This window comes from Dermacentor variabilis, chromosome 8, assembly GCF_050947875.1.
Source record: "Dermacentor variabilis isolate Ectoservices chromosome 8, ASM5094787v1, whole genome shotgun sequence".
Classification (NCBI taxonomy): domain Eukaryota; kingdom Metazoa; phylum Arthropoda; class Arachnida; order Ixodida; family Ixodidae; genus Dermacentor; species Dermacentor variabilis.
In genome coordinates, this window is record NC_134575.1 from 36,880,056 (window position 1) to 36,902,534 (window position 22,479).

The 22,479-nt window shown below is 45.3% G+C and overlaps 1 protein-coding gene across 2 annotated transcripts in view; it reads right to left on the minus strand.

The window, feature by feature from the left end:
- Window positions 1-1,485: 1,485 nt before the first annotated feature.
- The window catches only part of ebo (exportin ellipsoid body open), a 40,794-nt gene continuing 19,800 nt past the window's right edge, over window positions 1,486-22,479 (minus strand). For both annotated transcript variants that reach the window (XM_075701861.1, XM_075701862.1), the window contains 10 exons: window positions 22,144-22,295; window positions 20,261-20,338; window positions 19,050-19,158; window positions 17,080-17,226; window positions 15,744-15,897; window positions 13,878-14,024; window positions 11,531-11,793; window positions 10,126-10,371; window positions 9,352-9,627; window positions 1,486-6,931 (listed from right to left, as the gene is read on the minus strand). In XM_075701861.1, coding sequence (XP_075557976.1) covers window positions 9,358-9,627; window positions 10,126-10,371; window positions 11,531-11,793; window positions 13,878-14,024; window positions 15,744-15,897; window positions 17,080-17,226; window positions 19,050-19,158; window positions 20,261-20,338; window positions 22,144-22,295 — 1,566 coding nt within the window. In that variant the 3' untranslated portion in view covers window positions 1,486-6,931; window positions 9,352-9,357. The remainder of the gene's footprint in view (window positions 6,932-9,351; window positions 9,628-10,125; window positions 10,372-11,530; window positions 11,794-13,877; window positions 14,025-15,743; window positions 15,898-17,079; window positions 17,227-19,049; window positions 19,159-20,260; window positions 20,339-22,143; window positions 22,296-22,479) is intronic.

The following is a 22,479-nucleotide window of genomic DNA, read 5'->3' on the forward strand; positions in this document are numbered from 1 at the left end:
GCTTCAAAGGCTCATCATAATCTTAGCATTAGCCCTTAACGACCGGCCAACATTATCGTAGCAGTCCTACACCATAGCAAGACACAGCATCGCTGCACAGATTGGCTATTTCACCATTACAAGTCTTCGATTCAGTCAAACATGTTTTGCTGGCTTTTGCAATTATTTGCATCATTTTTAACCTTTTTCAGGATCAGCAAGGAACTACAAAAATGACCTTCTCAAGCCATTGCTTCTTTTCCTGCTTTGCAGAAAAACTTGTTCCGTACACCGTTCCGGAAGTATTCCTTGACATTTCTTATCTTTTTCTGCCATTCGTTTACAGTGAATTGCTTGAATGCATACGAATGCTGTTTTGTTGTGTGTAGCATTATGTGCATAACTATTACGTAACAGCAAGCTACAAGCTCCTTATAACATGCCATCTTTTTCAACTGTTTGCCACTTAAGCTAAACCCCCCTTTTGACAAACTGTCGTTGAAGACTAGACAAATGCTTTGCTATATGGTTTTGCTTGAATCCAACTGCGCACCTGTTTAGGCTAAACAATTACATATCCATGCGAACAGTTTGGAATAGTTCTAGGCACCAAAGCAGGAACACATAAACGATACTTTTCAACTCGCGCATGTACAAGCAAAATGACTGAAAAATATATGATAGCACCTTTATACAGGCTTTCAAATCTATATCACAAGCTGAAAAGCTAATGAACTGGGCTGCTCACTGTAAGGTACTGTTCTTTATTTATTGTCATTTGCAGCAAATCCTTATAGTGAACAGATTCACAGTGCAGTCTGACCTAACATAAATAAAATTTGCCTAAATTCAACCTTGAAACCTGCAAAATAAATCAGAAAGCATGACAGTAAGCACTAAAGTTGAACACATCCTGACAACCAGATAATTTACTGATTCAACAGTGACAATATTTTTGTTTTCATGCAGTGATGCCGTGCTCGGTATCAAGTGTCAATCAAAGAACAGTCAGCAGCGCAACCTGCGTCGGGGTCCCACACTTTCGCTTTGAAACGTAATTGTCAATGATAAAATAAAAGTTGCCTTGCGTTCACCTCACTCCAAAAGACAACAAAATCATAGTAAGTTTTTTTTTAGCCAGTGATACATAAATTTTGTTTCCCATGTCAAGTCTTACTGGCTCCACATCGGAGGTGAGCTAGTAGTTTGTGTGGCTTTGGCGGCGAAAGCTCAGTCTGGTTCAGCACCGCAACCTGCGTGGGTGCCTCGATGTGGTTGCATGACCAGGGTGCCGTTAGTGATGAATCATCACTAAGATTAGTCAGTAAGCACACCCCTAGCACTTCCACCTAAGGGTGTGAGAACTCACTCACGATACATTAAAGACAGCTTTGCTACCTTTGATGTATCAATTGCTTAGGTTATACATCTGCAAAGGCTCCTTCCAATCTTTTTTTTTTTAAGAAGATGTAGGCACACGCAGTGCCAAAGGTAAAAGCATCGCGATAAACATCTCAATTTCACATTTTATTCTTCCCAGAGACCACTTCAAGACAGCACTCTCATTTTGCGTACTTTCATATGAAAATTATCACAAAAGCAGTAGGTATATACTTCCAAGAAGTGTTAATTAGTTATGCAGTTCAGCATGGGTAAAGATAGGAAAGGACAACACAACCTATACAGCAGAAAAATTGATAGGACTAGCTCAAAGATAATATACATTCAGCAGTTTAAGATTCTAAGGAAGTGGCTCGCATTACATCAAAGAACATAACAAAGGGACAGCTCTTGAAGCTGGTATGCTTGTATGGCTGCTGCCAGACTTCATGTACAACTGAATGGCTCCACTGCAAACATTAAAACGGTTTATGTAGCTGTGAAAGACATTAACAATACAAACTGCTGCTCACAAACACAGTGCTTATAAAATATTTGCACATCAACAGATAAATACTATTTTACTCAAACAACACAAATATTTCGGTCAACAGCGCCAACATCATCAGTACTGCTGTGCAATTTGTGTTTGCTGAGAAACAAGTGGCTCAGCCGAGCACATAGACACCAGCAAAACCCTGGATTGCCTCGACTTGATCTCCACATATTAGAAAGCAAAATGCCGCTAGTGAAATCTTGTAGAGCAGTTGCATAACCAAAACACAACAGGGCAGTGCAATTAAGGCCTGGTAAATCCCTATGGTGAAAAAGTGTCTCTAAAGGCAACATAGCCACTTATGTACATTTCCCACCAAGCTACAGCTGTCAATGAGAGAGTCTAATACAGGTGTCACACAGCAACTTTCAATTGCGATCGAGCCCGATCGGAATCGAATTTCATTGCGATTGGTTCCCTTCCGGAGCTTGCACAAAGAAGCCAATTGGGCTTGATTCCAATTGAAAGTGGCCAGTATGACTGGCATACACTCTTAAGCAAAATTACACCCTTTTGCCACACAACAATAATTGTCATCTGTCTTGTCCGCATTTCCTTTCTTTGATGTGGCGAGCCTGGTACTTCCAAGTCTCGAACGGCATGCCCGTTATCAGCATGACAGAGCATTTTTTACAGGAAAGTAGTGAGCGCAGCATTTTCAAGGAAGAAAATGCAATGAAGACAGATGACGATTATTGTTGTGTGGCAAACATACACCCCAAAGGGTGTATATTTGTTTAAGAGTGTATATCCCACAAAGCATACCCATTTCAGCTGTACAAATAGCATGGTAATCAGATGCCTTGCAGCTGCTGCATTCAAACGTACAGAAATGTCTGCTAATTGCCAGGCAACTTTCTGCACGGCAATACATCACGAATGAAACTGCACTGAAACAGTTGTCCTGTAACAATTTGGTCTGGCCATGGCCTCCGAGATGTGCGTACACTGGCGGGAAAGCCTGCCGGCGTAGAGTTTCTCACTATAACACCTAGAGGGTAATCTGGCGCCACCGTCTATGGGAGTTTCTTAAGGGGGCACCGTGCCGTCATGGGAATGACTGTATATGTGTCTGCGAGGCTCGTGTTGGCTGGTGTTGTAAGAGGCTTCGTCTAAAACGTGGATATGGCTACGCAAATGACGCGTTCTCAAAGTAAAATCTTCATAAAATGTTTCCATTCACGCATATTACATCTTTACTCACCCACGATGCATGACCAAGTGAAGAAAAGCAAGAACAGACAACCGACTGTTTCAAAGTGAGCGCGAACCTTGTCGTCTCCAACTTTAGAGGCCCGCTGATACTTTTCACGTAACATGTAGTCGTACACACAATAACAAGTTCTTATAGTTAAACAAAACATGTTTTCGCGTAATAATAAAGCTAAAACAGCTTTTTACGTGCTGTTGTAGTAGAAAATGAATCATTGTGACAGACAGAACAGTACTTGCCAAGCGCGTCTTCAAGGTGTCCAGTCTCTACGAGAACGATGCCAATCCGAATCCACAATATACCAGCATTCCCATGCATACCACAGCGCAGCAGCGCCAGATTTCCCTCTAGGTAATGTAGTGAGAAACTCTATGCCTGCTGGCACCCAAAAATCTTGGAGGCCATGGCTTAGCACTTTTACTTTAGCGCATGTCCACAACATGTCTCTCTATGGGCAGTGTATGACTAAAGCACGGTGTTGTAATGACAGTGCTGCAACAACTCAATTCAGAACATTTGGTATAGAAAATTTTGGTTCAGCAGTTCTCCACCAGATGTCTCCACGTGCAGCGCAGCTTCACATCTACACAGGAACACAATAACAGTAGTATGTCTGTGTAGTACTAACGCTCTTCACTACAGTGAGCGTGTAGTACACAACCTATAGAATTCTGGACACACAATGTTCACAAAAACCCCAGTGAACCATGCCACAAATATTATTGAAGAACTGACACTGATATGCAACTGCAGAGAAGGAATTTGTGAAAGTAGCCACTGCTGGTTCACGAATAGTCTAGAAATTTCCATTCTGGCTCTTGAAGGCAGTTGGCTAGCTTTCCTGACAACTATGGTCAATTTCCTAAGCTTGTGCAAAGGCTATTGTGACAACAAACACGTACACACACTGAAAGGTTGTGTGAAGTCTATTTGACTATTCATCATGAATTTGAAATTGCACTGCATGAACCTGAGTGCATGATCCGTGTTTCTCCATCAGTGTCTTGTTACACCTATGCACCACAACTTCACATCCATGATCAAACACGCAGCACTTCCCAGATCATTTCGAATGTGTGCCTGCAATTTCCAAATGAAGCTTCACGTTTCTACAGATGCTCGCTGACGTATCTTGTCGAACATGACACATTTAGGATGCTTCAGGCACGCACGTGCACATACAGGCATGCACACACTTCAGAAATGCAAGAACCTTTGACTCAAAATAATGTAAAGAATCGTGCGTAACCCACACTTCCAACTTTTATAAAGGGAAGCTAGAGCCACACTAGTACATTAGCAAGTTAAAGCCATCCTCCTGCGGGAAAAACAAAAGCAACAAATAATAACTCGGATCAGGTGATGTTGAATTCGTGGTGGAAGAACAGTACAAAAATTAGGACAAGGACATGGGAGACTGGACAACAAAAGCACAAGCTCACTCAGCTGTCAAAGTTAAAACGTTACTTTGAGCATAGCTGATGCATTTTGTAGCCAACAAAGTTATGCTTTTAAACATATACATGGTTGCGCAGTGGTTTAATTGCTTGAAAACAAAAAGGCCAATTATTTATAATATTGTCGTGATAAATAAAAGAAAGGAGAGAGAAGAAATTGATGCTTTATCAATTGATATCTTGATAAAAGAGGTGCAGGTTCTGAATGAATCTATAGAGTAATCAGAATGCAGTATAGTTGCAAGAAGTTTCCGAAGTTTTGTGAGCACATCAAACAATTTCGTCTCAAGTCACGACAGCGTATGTAGCGCCAATAAACTTGCATTCCACCAACTGCAGCACAGTGACAAAAGAAACAAACATGAGGCAGGCTGCTGATGGTGAAATATGGTTAAGCTAGCATTTCCACATCCTGAGAAAATGTACCTGGTACCAGTTAAACCTCGATATAACGAAGTCGGTAAAATCGGCAATTTGCTTTGTTATATCGAAATTTCTTTCTATTGAAAATCAACCTTAAATGCAAAGTACAGTCACCGATGGATTTTCCTTACATGGAAGGGGCTGCAAATTTTTCCGGCTAATCGGGCAATTGTAAAAAAGCAGAGTTGAATGAGAAAAAAAATTCACTTTGTTGAATTTGAGAGTCGGTGACAAAGCGTGCGGCTTCATGCAGTGTTGACAATATGTTCACATCGGCGATACAAAGCAAAGCCAGCGACGCTTTCGCATCCATTCTGCCTCTGCGGTTGACAGTGTCACCCGCAGTGGGACGACGCTATCGGGAAAAGTGCCGGCAGCGGAGAGCGGATGCTTCGTCTGCTTGTCGCTTCAACGCACCTCCGAAACTCGAGATTACGGAACCTCCAGTACTAAACGTGTGGGAAGACAGCGCACATGATGCCACGCCATCTCACCACGCCCACTCTTTGCACACGCCGCGGATTATCTCTATAGGAGGGTGCGTGGCCTATGTATGCCTCAGCCACGCTGACAGCCATGCGCATGAACGGCTGTGCGACTGGCCGCAACTCCCTCCCTCCCATCTGCGTGCGCATTTGATGGCATTACTGCGAGTGAAATCCCACCCCCTCAACCCCTTTTCCCCTAACTCGCATGGGAAGGCTACACTCATCAAGCCACCTTCCTTCTCGGCTCATCCTCTCATGCTTTCACTCGCAACCAAAGCATAGAGTGCGCAGGGTGCAATATGATCTTATCACACTTGGACTATATACAGAATATGATGCCGCTCCGCTTAGGCGGTTGCTTTTGGTTGAGAGGTGCGTTAGCCACTTGTAATTCAACTATTTGACCATCTTCGTCAGCAGTAGTTTCCATTTACTGTCTCGGTATTCCTTTGCGGCAGCAGCGGAATTTTGTTATATTGAAATTATACATAAAGACACTTCGTTATATAGACATTTTAAATGGATGGCGTTCTATGGACAAGAAGCTAAAAAATTAAATACTTCGTTATATCAAGAATTTCGTTACACTGAAGTTCTTTATATCGAGGTTTAACTGTATGTGATATGATATATCACATATACTTGCAATATATGATATGGTGTGCACTTTGAAGAACTTGCAATAACTTCAAGTTTCGCTGACATAGAAAGGTTGGCACAATGGCAAATCTTCACGGTGACCACATGTGCATGAAGTAAAGCCTCTTACTGCCGCTCAAAAATACAAGTGTTCCATGAACGCAGTTGCCACTTTCGCTTTTGAACACGTGCAGCAGGTCTCGAAATCACAAATCAACAAGTTTACTACTCAACAACAATAATAATATTAATAATAATAATCAAATAACACAATGGCTAAGAAACAAAATCAACGAGACAGGCAGTAACCATGTTCTTCAGCAAATGCAACGGTAGCACAAGAACGAGTTCTTCAAACCAACTTGCACGACTCGTAACGAAACACGCCAGAATGAATTTTCTAACCAGAAGGCACATAATACACTGCACGGCAGGCGAGGCACACCCGGGTTCTTAAAACTGTGCGACTGGTACTGTTCATCTGTACTCCAGATATATAGAAGTTCTTCATTCACGTGGCAGTGAACTCACTGGCATACTTTGCAGTACACTAAGTCAGATTTACACACAGCTCGGAGGGATCATCGAAATTTGAGGGGTTGATCAGGAAAGAGCCAGCGATGCAACGCTGATCTTCACGTGACACTATGCACAGGCTGAGAAGCATCGCAGTGTACCGCTGCACCCGATTTGGCCGCAGACGACATCAAAGTGCCGTGATCACTTGGTCAGTTGCCTGGACTGACCCCATCGGCGTTGGAGCCATTGACGTGGGAAGTAGCTCGACCATGGAACGCTGCAAAGCAAGAAGCACGGCTCTTGCTTCAGACGCAAGAAGCATGGTAACAACCGCTTCATGTGCTAGTTGATGTTGCACATTTAGCAGCGTTAATTAACTCACATCACAGAGAACTGTTAACCTAACCTAATGCTCTTCAATGAGCAGCGTTAGGTCAACAGCTCTTTGTACTGCACTTTTCCACAGCGTGGAAAGATATTAACCGTAACAGCACCGAATTTCGTGGCACCGCTTTGCGTGGGTATTTCCCGCAACAAGTGCCAGGCATAAAGTTCATAGCAATAGGTTATGCTTTGAGCACTGGCTGACTTCGAATGTGCCATTACAACATAACTCATCAAAATAAAATGTATAGCAGTTTAGAGTTAATTACAGATCTTTTATACTTTATAACAGTGAGACCTCCATACAATGAACACGGATATAAAGGAATAGATGTACAATGTTTCTTCCCGATTACTGCATGCAAGGAATATATGCTTAAAATAAATATTGGATGTACCATGTCACTGTTGCTGCAGTTCTATACTGCAGTTCGTAGGTGCATACCTATGTGTAGCTGTCTTGCAATTCATATTGTTACTGGCAGAAAATATATGTATTTACAATATATGCAGTTACAAGGTTGTAGCTCAGTAGCCAGGGTAACACCATCTACCGATCCTTGAGACACTTCAACCTCCTCTTCACGTCCCAACGTCTTTCTGTCCACGGCAGCACAAACTCATATGTGACAATATCTTGCTTTGTTTTATTTGATTTGGCCATATCCTTCAATGGCTTCAATGGAGGCTAGCAGTATGTATTAAATAAATAACTAAATATAACAAAGCTACTATCGTGCTCAGTATCAGCTAGAACGTGCGAGTGCATGGTAAAGTGCTCTTACATGTTATATAGTGCCGATCGGTGTTCTGTTCCCATGAAAAGAGAGAGGGCTCTGACATTCTTGTTTTGAACTTCGCCCCTTCATGCCTCATGTAGCCCTCTTCCCCAGTTTAGTACGCGAAATTTTGGAACCTCAAGAAAACGGCAATGACAGATGGTGGAGTCATGTTTTGTGCGACCTATGCATCACTCACTGTTCTGCGCACTTCAACCAGTAAAATACTGCAGATGGGGCTTGAAGGGCTAACAAATATTTCGGTGTGCCTGGCCAAGCTAAAACTAGAAGCTACTATAGGAAGCAGTGCAGGAATGTGGTCATAGAGAAACATTCAACTCAGACAAGTGCTGTAACTAACAGCTGAGGATTTATTAGCATGCGAGGGTTACAGTTACATAGGGTTAGAGTTCCCTTGCTAGCAGCGTAGACACAAGCCCGAGTGATGCTTTGGTCTCTTACACGAAGTGATATTGTGAACGATGAACACAAAAGAAGTTGGCACCGGAGACCACGCTAACGATGTGGGAGCGAGAGACTAAAACAACCATGCGTTCGTAAACAGAAGATGGATCACGAACACTGTACAAAAGTGAGCGTGTACTGCCATCTCTTCACTGTGTTTCTAGTCACCGTATCAGTAAAAATCTGCCATTGGGAGGAAAATCTGTCGTTACAATGTGCCAATAAATCAGAGTGTACTCAAACCCCGCTCATAGCACATGTGCTAGTTCTTCAAAAAACGGTTGTTATGCCAGTACTAATTGATCATATCTGACCCTACAGCAGTGTAATACTCCAGTCAGACAAGCAAGAGTTAGTGACGCGAGTACACTTCGCCTTGCACTTGAGTGTCACTTCGGCAGTGTGGTGCTAGGCACCAAAACGAAGTGTCATTCGGAATAGATGACGATGACAATCTTCGAAGCCCCAGGGTTGATATGAGTCTTGGAATCTTGAGTTTTATAAATGGTTACTGCTTTACAACAAAAGAAAGGCTTATGTACAAGAGCCTCCGCAACCAAAAACAGAAATGCTGTAATTCAATTAACCCCTCTATTTGTTTTGAGCCAATACAAGCAAGGAACATGTCCAAAATGCACAGGGTCAAAATGGCACAATCCACCGTAAATGAATGTTTCAAGCCTTCTTTGGCTTCACTGATGTCACAGAGACACTTGTAGCATTTGAAATCACGAAAAAGTAGTCTTAGAATTAGTGCCAACTCTGCTGTGAGCATTTATTAATTTATTCTTGAAGCATTGCTGTGAAGGCTACGCACTTCAACGCAACGAAATGGGTTCCTCGAACAAGCGCACTCCACAGCAAGTGTCACTAAACCTTTCCGCCTGACAGCATGCGAATGGCACTAGCGGCGAAGTGCACTCGTTCAAAGTGTCACTAAAATTGCCCGGCTGACTAGGGCATAACTGATTCATACCGCAACTCAAACCTGGTCCTCAAACCCGACAGTTCGTTACATACGGGGCTGCTGCAAGCAGGCTACAAGTGGACTGAGCCTTGCTGAACCCACCATTTATCAGCCAGCGGCACGCCGCAAGTCGCCGATGAGGCGCTCCATTTGTCGAGAGAAAGAAGGAAGGTCACGCTCCCAGGCGAGTCCTGCCAGTGGCTCGGGCGGGATCAGGGCTGGCAGCAGGCGGCCGTAGAAGGCCTCGAAATCCACGGCAGCCAGCTCAAACAGCAGCTGCTGAAACTCGTCCCTGAGCAGATCACGCACGGGTGACGACACCAGGCAGTTAAGCAGGGCCTCCACGAACTGCGCCAGAAGGCATTCCCGGAAGGCCAACTGCATGGAAAGGATGATCGCTGTGAAACACCAGTGCGTCCTCTGCCATCCGTCTGCAAACGTCTAACAGGACTCCTTCAAAGCTGAAGAAAACTATACTGGCAACTGGCAGCTTATAATACTGGCAGCTCATTACGCCATCAGTGATCACTACTACTTACAAATTGAAAACAGTAGCGAGATCACCAAAGGTTCCTCATAAAACTTTTGTCATAAATTGCAGTGAATCAGTAGTGACACTTCTTTCCGAAGGCCCAGCATGAACTTCTGCACAGCGAGCTTCTAATGTGTGTCGAGGTTGCTTTAACCCAATAATACGCCTTACCCAGTGCACGTATTGGGAGCAGCCGCAAACTGCATTGAGGGCTTGTAAGGAAGCACAAGAGTTGAAATGAGACACATTTCTTGTTAGAAGTTTTTTACCTCCTGCGCAGCTGCTATGACAAGGCACACCACACTGGGATTCTGCTCTCATGGAAAAATGCCCTCCAGGCTGACCTTGTGAAAGAGCCGACACCGGCGGTTCAGTGCCGATAGGGCCAACAAGTTCTGGCGCATGAGACCAGGTTCGCCCATCCGCAGGGACCAGCCGTAGGCGGACAGCAGGCGGCCGAACTCGGGCCCATTGTGCAGATCCTCGGGGGCTGCCACGCCGCCGGGAAAGAACCGGCGCCAGTGGCACACCAGGCACTGCTCCAGCAGCTCAAACAGGGGTGGCCCCAGCACGGGCACAAGTTCAGGGCACTGCGTGTTGGGAAATGTGCGTTTAAACTCAAAGTAGTGACTCAGTAGTAAGTAGTAAAGTAAAGTAGTAAGTTGTAAAGTAGTAAACTCAAAGTAGCAAGTGGGGGAGTGATTGAAGAAAGTGAATCAGTAGGTGGGTGAATGAGGGAGGGATAGCGAGTGTGTAGGTGGTGGGATGAGTGAGCAACAGTGAATGGGTGCATGGGTGAATGACTCAGGGAAAGTGAGTGGGTAGATAGGTGAGTGAGGGTAGTGAATGGCTGGATGGGTGAATAAGTAAGGGACAGTGAGTGGGTAGACTGGTGAGTGAGGGATCGCAAATAAGTAGATGTATGAGTGACTGAGTCATAGGGAGTGGATAGATGTGCGAGTGAATGAATGTGTGAGTGAGTGAAACTTCAAGCAAACTCGGCAGAGATGGCTGACAGAGTTTATGGGAGATCAGTGCCAGGAGCCACATCAAAGGGCAGCTCCACTGACATTAACCCATTAGTACCGCTATCTTGCCCTAGCTGATTCCAAGTTATGCCGGCAAGTTTTGTAACTTCATCAAATTACGTGATTCTCTGCTGCCCTCGGCTACACTATCTTTCCCTTGGCGCCCATTCTGTAACTCTAATGGTCCACCGGTTATCTGTCCTATGCATTACATGGCCTGCCCAGTTCCATTCTTTCCATCTTAATGTCAAATTGAATATCGGCTACACTTGTTCGCTCTCTAATTCACACCGCTGTCTTCCAGTCGGTTAACGTTACGCATAAAATTTTTCATTTCATCGCTCGTTGCACAGTCCTTATCTCTTTCTCAAGTTTCTTTGTTAACCTCGGAATTTGTGCCCAATACTATGTTAATACTGGTAGAATGTAATGGTTGTGCACTTGTCTTTTCAAGGATAACGGTAAGCAGCTGGCCATGATTTGATAATGCCTGCCGCACGTGCTCAAACTCGTTTTTATTCTCTAAATTTCCTTCTCAGGATCCAGGTCGCCTGTGAGAAACTGACCTAGAAACGCACTCATGCACAGATTGTAGGGGCTGACTGCCAATCATGAACTCTTGTTTTCTCGCCAGGGTATTGAACGTTACACCGCAAACTTGTGCGGTGACAATCACAATCCCACAAAATAAGGTACATTTGAGTTTCTATTTGATGCAAACCTGGGCAAGTGGTGGCTGGACCTGGTCCAGGCAGAGCCTCAGAATGGCCGGCAGGAACTCGCCCAGGCTTGGCTCCCGGACCAGGGGCAGCAGGAGTGCCAGCAGCCACTCCAGCCCGCTGGCGGCCTTCGCGCCCTCGGACTCTTGGGACACCCGCTGCTCCAGGGCGGAGAGCAGGGGACCCACCCGGCTCGTTCCAAGCTGTGCTGCCATCACTCGCACGAGGCATGCCAACGTGCCCAACACCGGGTCCTCCCCACCGCCTGCAGAACATCCAGCCTCTTAAGAAGAGTAGGTGGGCGTCGTAACCCCTACCGGAGGAAGTTGACAGCCTGCTTCTTGTTGTTCCTTTCTTCTGTTTCAAGTGTGTGTGTGTGTGTTTTCCCACAAGATAATGATAATAATGACACACACACAGATGCATGTGAACACAAACCAAAGACGAAGAAGTTGAGTTGGACTACTGTGATATGGCCCAACAGGAAAAGTTGTGCAGACAAGCTATTTTGGCCAACGTACTTCCAGAGACCCGCAGCAGCAGCCCTGCAGCTATGGCATTGCACTGCCGAGCTCAAGGTTGATGGTGCGATCCCGGCCAAGATGGCCACATTTCAAAGGGGCCGGAATGCAAAAACAGTTGTGCAGTTATATTTACGTGCATGGTAAAGAACCCCGGGTGGTCAGAATTACTTGGGAGTTCCCCACTATGGCATGCCTCATAATCAGGTCATTGTTTTAACATGCGAAAACCCAGAATTTAATTAACTTAATTACTTCCACAGAATGATAATTCCATCCTGAAAGGCTACGGTTGAGCGGCTAGTGTGATTCTATGCTGCCTTTGAACTGGAGTGTCACACCTGCAGTAGTGGAGTGCTTCGTAATAACTGCAGATGCAGCCACTGAACATAACGGGGACACAACTGCTGCCAAGTGCGACAACCCACTGCTGGACGAAACTTGCCCAAGATGTGACCTGGTCACCATTCAGCCCCTCTTGTGGAACTGCCCAGTCAATTCACGTGACCAGGACTGCTTCTTCGGGTCTTCTGTCAAATATCACACCATCGTACTGTGGTGCTCGGTCCTCAACTGCACTTCCCTGCCCTTGGCACCCGCTCCATAACTCTAATAGGCAACTTGTTATCTGCCCTATGCATTACATGGCCTGCCCAGCTCCCATTTTTATTTCTTTTCATCTCAACTAGAGTACCGGCTGACCCCATTTTCTCTCTTAACCAACACTGCTGTCTTCCTGTTTCATAAGCCCTGTAATTAAGAGGCATGCATCAACCCTGAAAGACACGTGTCCACCTCTGTCCGCAGGGCAACATTCGATTTGCTTCTCTAGTTTGTCCATGAAGTGCAGCAGATGAAATACATAGAATACAGTCAATTACAGCTGCAAGTTCCCTCCATTTGGTTATAAGCAGTAGAAAGAAACTTGTCGATACCATCCCATTTTGCACAATTTCTGAGCATCACGTATCGCTCTGGTGGCATTGTACTTTGGCGTTGCCCGCCAGCTTGATTTTGTTTCAGTTTCCTGTTGCCGTCTTAAAGCACTACGCAACAGGAAAATGATAACACACTTGTCGGGCCGATCAGGCCCCACCAGCCAATGCGCATCGGCATCTCGCAACAATTCTCGCTGAGTGGGCACGCCAAAGCTTCCTGCCAAAATGCCCCACCCGTAGAAGCTGCTGTACCAGGCAGGATTCTAGGAGTGCAATGGTAAGTTTTCTGAAGCCACAAAAGCGAAAATGTGCATCCCTGCCCTCTCTACCACCAGTGGCTTGGGGGGCGTTGGCGCCTCATGCTGCAACGATTCGCACGTGTGCTTCGCACTACGTAGATGTCAACTGCGCTCGAGTCTGCCAAATCTTTTAGTGGTTTTGGATCGTATGCTTTTCTGGTTAGTACGTTTTTTCTCGCGTTCCTTTCTTCCCTTTCTTTCTTTTCTCTCTTTTCTTTTTCTTTCTCTCCCCCACCCCAGAAAGGTACGAACGAGGTTCTACTGCACTGAATTACGTAAGAGACTGCAACAGCTAGCATACAACAGCAGTTCTGCTTTTGTTCAATCCTACTCTTCTATCATGAGTCCTTTCCCAAACCATTCCCGAATGGCAGCGCGTAAAAATGAAGCTCGAGGAAGCGGCATTCCATTTTCCCAGATGCTGGCGCTGCATAACCAAGGACTACAAGACCGTCAAACCGCCTCAAGCTTTGTAGCTCATGGCAGAGTGTGCTATGCAAGCCCGCTTGCCTGCAAGCACTGTGGCCCCATGGCATTATACTCAAATACACAGCACGCCGGCAGGCAGTCCTGCTAAGGATGGCCACGTACTGTGCAGGGTGGGCGGCAGGCGCTCCAGAAGCAAGGGCCACACTGGAGCCAGACCTGTGCTCGCGACCTGCTTCGATCGACTTCCCGCACCTTCCAGCACTTCCACCAGGGCTCGCAGCAACCTTAGGCTATGCTCCACTGCCTCCCCTGCGGCAGTGAGGAACGTAAGCGTGGTAAAAAAGAAACGCAACGAGGACGCTTTCTGCTAGACTTGACCTCCTGTTCACACGTGTGTACATGACAGCTGCTTCCTCAACTCCAACCGACCCTCAACGAAAGTTTTCACACCTTTTAACCTTTAACTGCCCGGATAAATTTCAAAAACATTTTTAAAAGTGGGGAATTTTTCTCTTTAGACCTGCACATTTCGTGCTAATTTCTTTCTAAAAGAATATGACACCAGGAATGCCTATTGCATTTTTACTGCTCTTGTTGAAAAAAAAGATAACAAAAGTCATTGTGTATTACTTATTTGTCACCATTACAAAAAACTAAACATATACATATGCACAAAAATTGCAGAAAGTTCACGATGATGTGACGGCACCAGAGGACGCTTGTTGCGATGACGAGTTACCTCGACATCGGCTGTTAAAGGGTTAAACAACGTTGTAGAGTGATTCATCGCCAATTTATCCTGAGATTTATCCTATTTATCCTTTATTTACTGAGAGCAACTGCATAGGAGGGGTGTTTTTTGAGCAACCATTCATCATGCGGCAGGTAGCCTCTGAGGAGCATAACTGAAGAGCAGCGTCTGCCTCCGCAAATGGCACAGCTGCCCTCTTCTCAGCAGAGTCAAGGTAGAGGTTCGGGTAGAGGAGCGTTTGTCATCACTTTGCAGTGCCAGCACCAGATGGCACTACTTGGGCACATTAAAGGAGTGCTAAAGATAACATTTATTTGAGCCGTGTTAGAAAATTACCCTTCTACAGTAATAAACACATCGCTCTTACCACGAGAAAAGACTTGGCAAAGGTAAGCCAGAAAAGATGCAATAACCTAAAGACAGGTGGAGACTCTGTCTTGAATTTCCCGCACCAGCTCATAGCGATGTCACAGGTTTTGACGGCGCCTGCTTGGCCCTGTTAGATGTCTGGCAACAAAGATGGACTACATTGTATTCTAAAATACCCAGAGACTGAACTCGGCAAAGTTCAACAACATTTACCAAATGACAGTGGCGTAAATAGTAAAAAAGTACTTAAAGTTCGTGACATCACACTGACGTATCAATGCTGTGGTTTCGCTGCAAAACATTTCAAAAAAGAACTGACCTCTGACCTTCATCCTTTCCTCTTACCGTGAAATAAATGAAAACTGAGTTGTATAATAAATAAATGAAAACTACTATAATCTTGCTTCTGCACATGGCTCGTGACATCTCAAACGAAAAAAGTAAACATGTGATGCCCAGACAAGGAAGGTAATGAAGTGCATAAACATCCATTATAATCAGCCCTCTACTTCAGCTAGCACAAGCTTTAACAATGTACATCGTATTGAGTAGTTCAGGGCAAACTCTGACACATGAAGGAAACGTGACAACACAAGGAGCTTGCGTTGTCTTACCACCTTGCGCTGTCATACTTCCTTCTGGTGTCTGTGTTTGCCCTAAGCAACTCAATATGAATATCACATAACAACAAGCCCAAAATTCCTACCATTTTGACAATGTACCACATTTTCTCGACTACAGTCCTGCAAACCCTACCCACCTTAGACCTGAAGGCAAATCAAGGGCATAATCAATTTTCCAGGTCTGCTCTTATTACGGACTATAGTGTGGGTTATAGTCCAGCAAATACGGCATACGGAAGACTTTGTCCTGGTCAAAACCCAGAGAGCGCCCTGCAGTGTTGGTACCTGGTGGCTGGTTCTGCAGCAAGGGTCGCGCCAGGGAATTCACCAGGCTGATCTGCGCAATGGCCCTCTGGTCCCAGCACTGGGCTGCAGCGGGCACTCGTGACCAAGGCAGGCATAAGGCCGCATGCGCCGCCTGTACCACCAGCTGCTCACACTGCACACAACACACGCAAAAGGCAGGGGTTTTCTTCTTCTTCTAAACCAGTTCTTGCCGGTGTGAAAACTCGTCACATCACGAGGCGGTGGGTCTCAGTGAAGTGTCAGGTATAACGGTTAAGCCTTTACAGAGTGCAGGTCACTTGTCAAGTTCACATCCGTTCGTGTGCTGTATCAAGGACATATATTATTTGGGAGCTAAAAGAGAAATATAAAAGAAAAGTGCTCCGGCCTGTTCCACTAAGTATAACAGGCGTTGTATCAAGGACAGCTGTCCATGATACAACGCCCGTCCGGCCGCTCTCTTGTGCCATGCATACGCCGTGGACTAATGGACAGAGAATTGGGCAACTGCGCCGTGGGACTTCAGTTTAATAAATCCCTCCATCGGATGCGCTGAAAAGGCCCCCGCACAAAGCTGGAACCTACCAACCAAGTGATCGCAAAACGCCTGGTAAGAGGCAAAGGCTTCGCATTAAAGGAACCCTGAAGCACTTTTTCTAATTAATCATAGAATGGCCTCAATATTGAAGGGTGCGGTCTTGCGAATCTCATGGTGCAAAACATTTTTCGAATCCTTCAACTATAATTTAAGTTGTCACACCCGATACCCGGGTTTCTCTCTTTTCATCTCTGCTCTACACACTGGAGAAGCTAAGCCTAGCCAAAAGTTGAGTATCGCAGGCGCAAAAGAGCTCACTGTATCACGCCACTGCCACTTCGGAGGTCATGTGCAGCTGACGCAGCTACACGCAGTGCAAAGAGGAAATGAGTTTCCAGACACTGGAGATCGCCGACATACATATTTTTTATTTTTTAGCTGAAAATTAAAGGTTAAGTGTTACTGAGAATGCTCTCGGAATCACGAAATCAGCCAATAGTGTTGGTGGGTCCAGCTGCTTTCGATGACGCTGTATGACGTCATTGCGGAAGCGAGAACAAGCGATTCTTTCGTCATGTTGCACAGTAGATTGTAAATTCCCTGCTGCATAACATTTCAGTGATATTTGGCTCACATGTTCACAGCAGCCACTACGACAGATCGGCAATGTTTTCTTACTGTGTTCAAAGAAGTGTTTCCCTCTAATACATTTTCTGCAGTCAGTCTCGTTACCTTACGGAAATGTACTGCAACGGGAACACACAGAGAATGGAAGGACGGAAACGTGTGGCCTCGCACCTGGGGGCTCAGTGGTCGAAGGCTCCCCTGGCACAGCTGCTCACAAAGTCTCTGCATCGGCGCCAGCGACAGAAGCTGCGCTGGCCGCGCACTGGAGCTCAGGGTGAGCAGCAGGCCACATGCAGCTTGACAAACATTATCGGGACTCTGCAGAATGAAGGCAAAATGTCAACTTGTTAAATTCGTGTGGGACTAGGCTAGCATGTGCACTGTTATACAGTCGAACCCGGATATACCGAACCTGAAGGGGATCGCAAAATAGTCTGATATATAGCTGACTTGATATATAAAATAAAAAGAAAATTTATATGAAAATTTTAAGGGGATTTTACAGCTGCTGGATATGCACAATAATTCGTGACATGTGGTTTTGATATGTCCGGGTTCGACTGTACTTATAAGCAACAAGGGCCAGCACTATCAAATGAACGATTGGTTGATATATCAATTGTTTGGCTCACTGACTGACTGATTGATTGCTAGCTTCTCTGACTGACTGGTTGATCTACTAGTTGTTTGACTGATTGACCGAGAGATTAATTGGTCTACCACTCAAACGAATGATTGGTTGATCAGGTTTAATGTACCAAAGCAACATACTTGCTATGGGAAATGAGGGCTGTGGTAGCAGTACAATTAAATTTTGAACACCTGGGATTCTTCAACATGTACCAAAATGCTTGGTGCATGAACATTTTTTTGCATTGTGCCCTCACTATGGTATCACACCCGCGACCTTGGGGCTTAAGAGTGGAAGGCTGCGGTCACTGAGCTATGATGGTGTATATGCGGTGCTGTTTTGAAAGCAAACTTTAGCGCGAGGCCAATCACGAATTTTCTTATTTCAAATACAGTAAAATGTTAATTCAGATTTCACGGGGACAACAAAATGTTTCCAAATTGCGCGAATGTCAAATTACTATATAATCTATATAAAAATAAAAATGTGAACAAATGCTTACTACATTAACGTGTCTTTTTACTGAAGAAATATGCAACTGTAATTTCTTTCCACCGAAGATCAGCACGGAAGCTACGGTTTTCGTCATCTTGTGACTGACTAGCACTTGCAGCGGTGAGGCGCTCGCAACTTCTTTCGCAGTGCGGCACCAGCGGCGCAAGACATGTCATAGAATCTACATATACATGCTTTTTGCCACCGCACACACACACCCTTGTTATATTTGTCACCAGCAAGTCAGGGTGCCACTCAGGACCACATTAAGCTCCGCCATGTTGTCACTTTTGCCTTCTTGACAGTTCTGCTCGGCCCAAAACGCCGCCTTAGCGGAATTCGACAAAGTTAAGGATAGTGCCCCTGGCAGAACATCGCGATGGATGATCATCCACTGCAACGTAGTGTAGCAGAGTCACTTTTCGTCGTCTATGGCTCTCGCCATGTTTTTGACATCCCGCAAGCCATGCCTTGCACTGAATCAAAAACAACGCCACTGCTTGCCACAACCGCTCTGAATGAATCCGCGGTTGCTGCTGATGCGATCATCAATGATCACTGTGCAGTTTTGAAGAGATGCAGTGGTAAACACAAAAATAAAAAGGCCTGAAGCATTTTCGGGTCACTTCCAAACGGTTCCTGTTGATGAATATGGCGATGTGGACTCCACTGCCACATTTCAGTTGGATGCTAGCTAGCACTGCCTCTTGCGCTTCTACGTCGCACATTCACTATGCCCTGCACTTGGCATGCCCCAAGGGCCGTAAAAGTTAACCGGTTCGGGGCCAGGTATGTCTAACTTAACGAGTTTGACACAATTAAATACTACATACACTTGCTGGTACCAGAAAGCGAGTCTACACTACCAGATTTCTTTTTCATTATTGAGAGTCGAATTAACGAGATTTCACGGTACACCTGAAGCACGGAACAGGTGCTAGCCAATCAACGAGGGAAAGGCAAGTGATACTTGTATGAAAGCACATGCTTCAACAGGCTAAATACGTCAACCCACCTGTTCAAGGATTGGAGGCAAAGTGGCCTCCACCAGGAGTTCTGTGGGTGGGGCCTTGCTTCCCAGATAAGCGCACAGCAATCGCAGGGAAGCCAACAACTGTGCCTGCCTGAGCAGCACGAAACGGGGAAGGACTCATGTAGTAGCTCAACTTTACATTTGAACTGCGCTCAATAACAACTCTGCTTCGTGTCATGCAAAGCAATCGCCACAGCCAAGCTAACAGGGACACTAAAGGCTAAATATTTTGTCACACTTAAGTTACGGAAATAGCACTCAAAAATGTTCGCCGTGTCCCTTTCAGTGAGGAAAGAGCTATTGTAAGTGAGAATGTGGTGTAAACGTGACACACTACCGAAGCTGCCACTGCAAGAACACAGTACCTACCACTGACAATTTCTTGGGTCACTCAAATGTGGTAAATAGTGGTCAACCACTCACAGTCACAAGACACTAATTACATGGTGTTTTAGCATGAAAGATGATGCAGATTTATCCGTAAATTTAATGCATTTCCCTGCGAGATAACTCGCCGGTTTAACCTTTCCACGGGTCTGTAGGCACTATCTGCAGGGATGAAGCACCCTCTATGTGAGGCCATTTGACTCAAAGCAGGCAACGGCACCTTGATTGTGGGCTCAGTATGGGATTGGCTGTGGGAGCTGTGGGAGCATGAATGAGGTCCACTGTGATGAGTCTTTGGAGATGAGCATTTCAGATGAGTCTTTGGAGATAAGCACTACGTGGGCGCTTAGATGGTGCACTTAGTGGTTTACTAGATGGTCTATTTGAGATTGTCACCATGTCACTGTCTCTGTTTCCTGCCACAATTTTGCTCTTTCCTTTTTTGTGAAAGCTGTAGTGCCCTCATCGTGGTATCACTAACGTGGCAATTGTGGGAGATGGCAGAGGGTGATGCGTGCTGACATGCGGCACTCTATTTGTCACAAGCAAAGTTAAATGCCGAAGAAGAGTGCAGCTTCTTCACTTACGACCTCCTTCCTGACTAAGTCATTCCCTGGCACAAGATGAAGGCCGTGAGGTTTCTAGAGGGGCACTTTAATAGCCTAGCTTCACATTCAATGCTTGGCTTTGGTGACCCTTCTAAAAGAAGGGAGTTGCTACAGACTCGTAACTCATAAGCAAGGTCGCACAGCCAGCACTGCGATTGCATAAGATAGGTACTTGGTACCTATCAACAACACACTCACACATCTGCGATGTCAGCCGCTCGCACGGCGTCTGCATTTGCAAGCAGCTGGCGGCCATAGATGGCAGCCTGGCACAACCTGCAAGTAAAAGACGTCTTCAGTAGAAGCTTCAAGGTGCGAGTGAATGTTTCGCTACTTAGTCATCTCTAAAAGCGGAGACATTTTTCGTATCAGTGGTTCAGGAAAAATGTGCAAGATACAGTAGGGCTTAGTGTACCATTCTGATTCCTAGACTATAACTGTTGGGCAACACAGTTTGGTACCACTGTGCGTGAGAAGGCTTTTTTTTTTTAATGATGCATAGTGACATTTTACATTGAAAGGAATATGCAGCTAAGTTGAAGGCAAAGAAAGCAAGAATAGTCCATGCTGATACAAGCTGCACTTTAAGGCTACACTGTTTAAGATGACACCAGGTAGCATACAAACTGTTTGCAGTTGAGTTCTGTTCGTTCGACCCTGACGAGACTGACAAAATTGATTGTATTACCCAGCGAGTCGTATTAAACAAGATGCATAAAAAGCACCAAAACACACTGCTGATTCATTTGGCAGGGTTTGCCCAAGATTAACACGCCCCAGAATTAAATGCGGGCCTGTTTTCTGTGTATCCAAAACAGAAAACTAATGCAGAGATAACATTAAAGCTCCTAAACAAAGTAGAAACCTAATGCGTAGCCAATTTTTTAGCAAAAAAAAATGAGCAAGGGTCTAATATCAGTTGAACAGCGACAGCCACTTTTCTAAATTCAGCTTCACAGCAATACATTTGTGTTAAAATGTACGAACGCTGTGAAGGTGGTTCTGGTTGCACATCCAATTGCACAATTTTCTTGACAGAAAAAGGGAGGGGGGGGGGACCGTACCTTAGATTCGGGTAAGTACCGTAATCAGCCATTGTGAGCTATGGTTATTGCTTGAATATCTACTTAGGGCAGGCTGAAAATAGGCGTTTTCAACAAGACATGACGTGCGTTCAAAACATTCACTGTCCCACAATCTCTGCTGAGACAGATGCTGCCACTAAAGGGGTCACTACTGGGGTCACCACAGGGGTGAGGCGTATGCATGCTGACTAGTCAAGTTCAAATTATCTGGCCAATGCCAATTTAGGGATCAAAATAATGAAAGTCTGGGACCATAGAAATGCATGAGCATCAGCCGGGACCACTGGTGGGGATCGAATTGACAGAGGAATTGAATTAACCGGAGCCAAGTTAACGGAAGTCTACTGTATTTTTAACTGGCATTCAATAAGCGTCATCCACAGTAGAACTGTGCACAGGCCGCATTTATGGGCCTGGGCCCAACCCGGACCTGTTGCTTGCATCAAGAGCCTGACCGAGCACAATGAAGAACATGAAGAGCTAATGAAGAACAAGCCCGCCTGGCCTGACATAAAAAACTTGATGCCCAAGCCAGGCTGGAGCCTGGCCCAGTTAGGACTTTGTTGAGGCGATATTTTTTTTAGATTAAATGAAATTTCATTTACCACTTCGAATAAAATCTAATTAAACATATCAAGTCTACTAAACTTGTAGAACACACTGAACCTCATCATAAGTTATCACGCAACAAGTTGTCGAGTGCCAACAAATTCAGTCTTCAAACAAATTATGCGTCTGCTTTGCTGTGTGGCCCCCATGGACAGTATCCATTGTCTCTTGTCAAAATCTATCGTCTGCTTTGCTGCGTGGCCCCCATGAACAGTATCCCTCGTCTGTTGTCAATGTCCATTGTCTGCTACACCACATTGTTACTCTGAACGACATCTACCGTCTGTTGTCAATGTTGATTCACTGTTGCACTTCGTCACCACCCTGAAAACAGCAAGCAAAGTGTCAGCTTTACCAGAAGGAACAGGAGCACATCCAAGAACTGACCGTGTGGTGGTAATGTGCACCAGGTTGGTGTCTAGGTGAGGAGCCAATCGCCCCAGAGCTTGCAGCAGGGCAGATAGGTTGTGCAATCGTTCAACCGTAGTGGCACCATGTGGTGACTGGTAATGGCTGAGCTCTGGATCCAGCAGCTCCATCTGTGCAAACAGTCACAGCACTAGTTTTGAGCACTACAAGCTAAGCTGTGTGCGCAAAGTGCACACAATTATGAGTTCTCGTTTTTAATACGTGCATGCCTGTTGTAAGGTTGAAGCTGGTTTTAGTTTTTGCTTCATACTAGGTAACACGCATGCCTTGCACACAGTCTGGGAAGGTATAAGT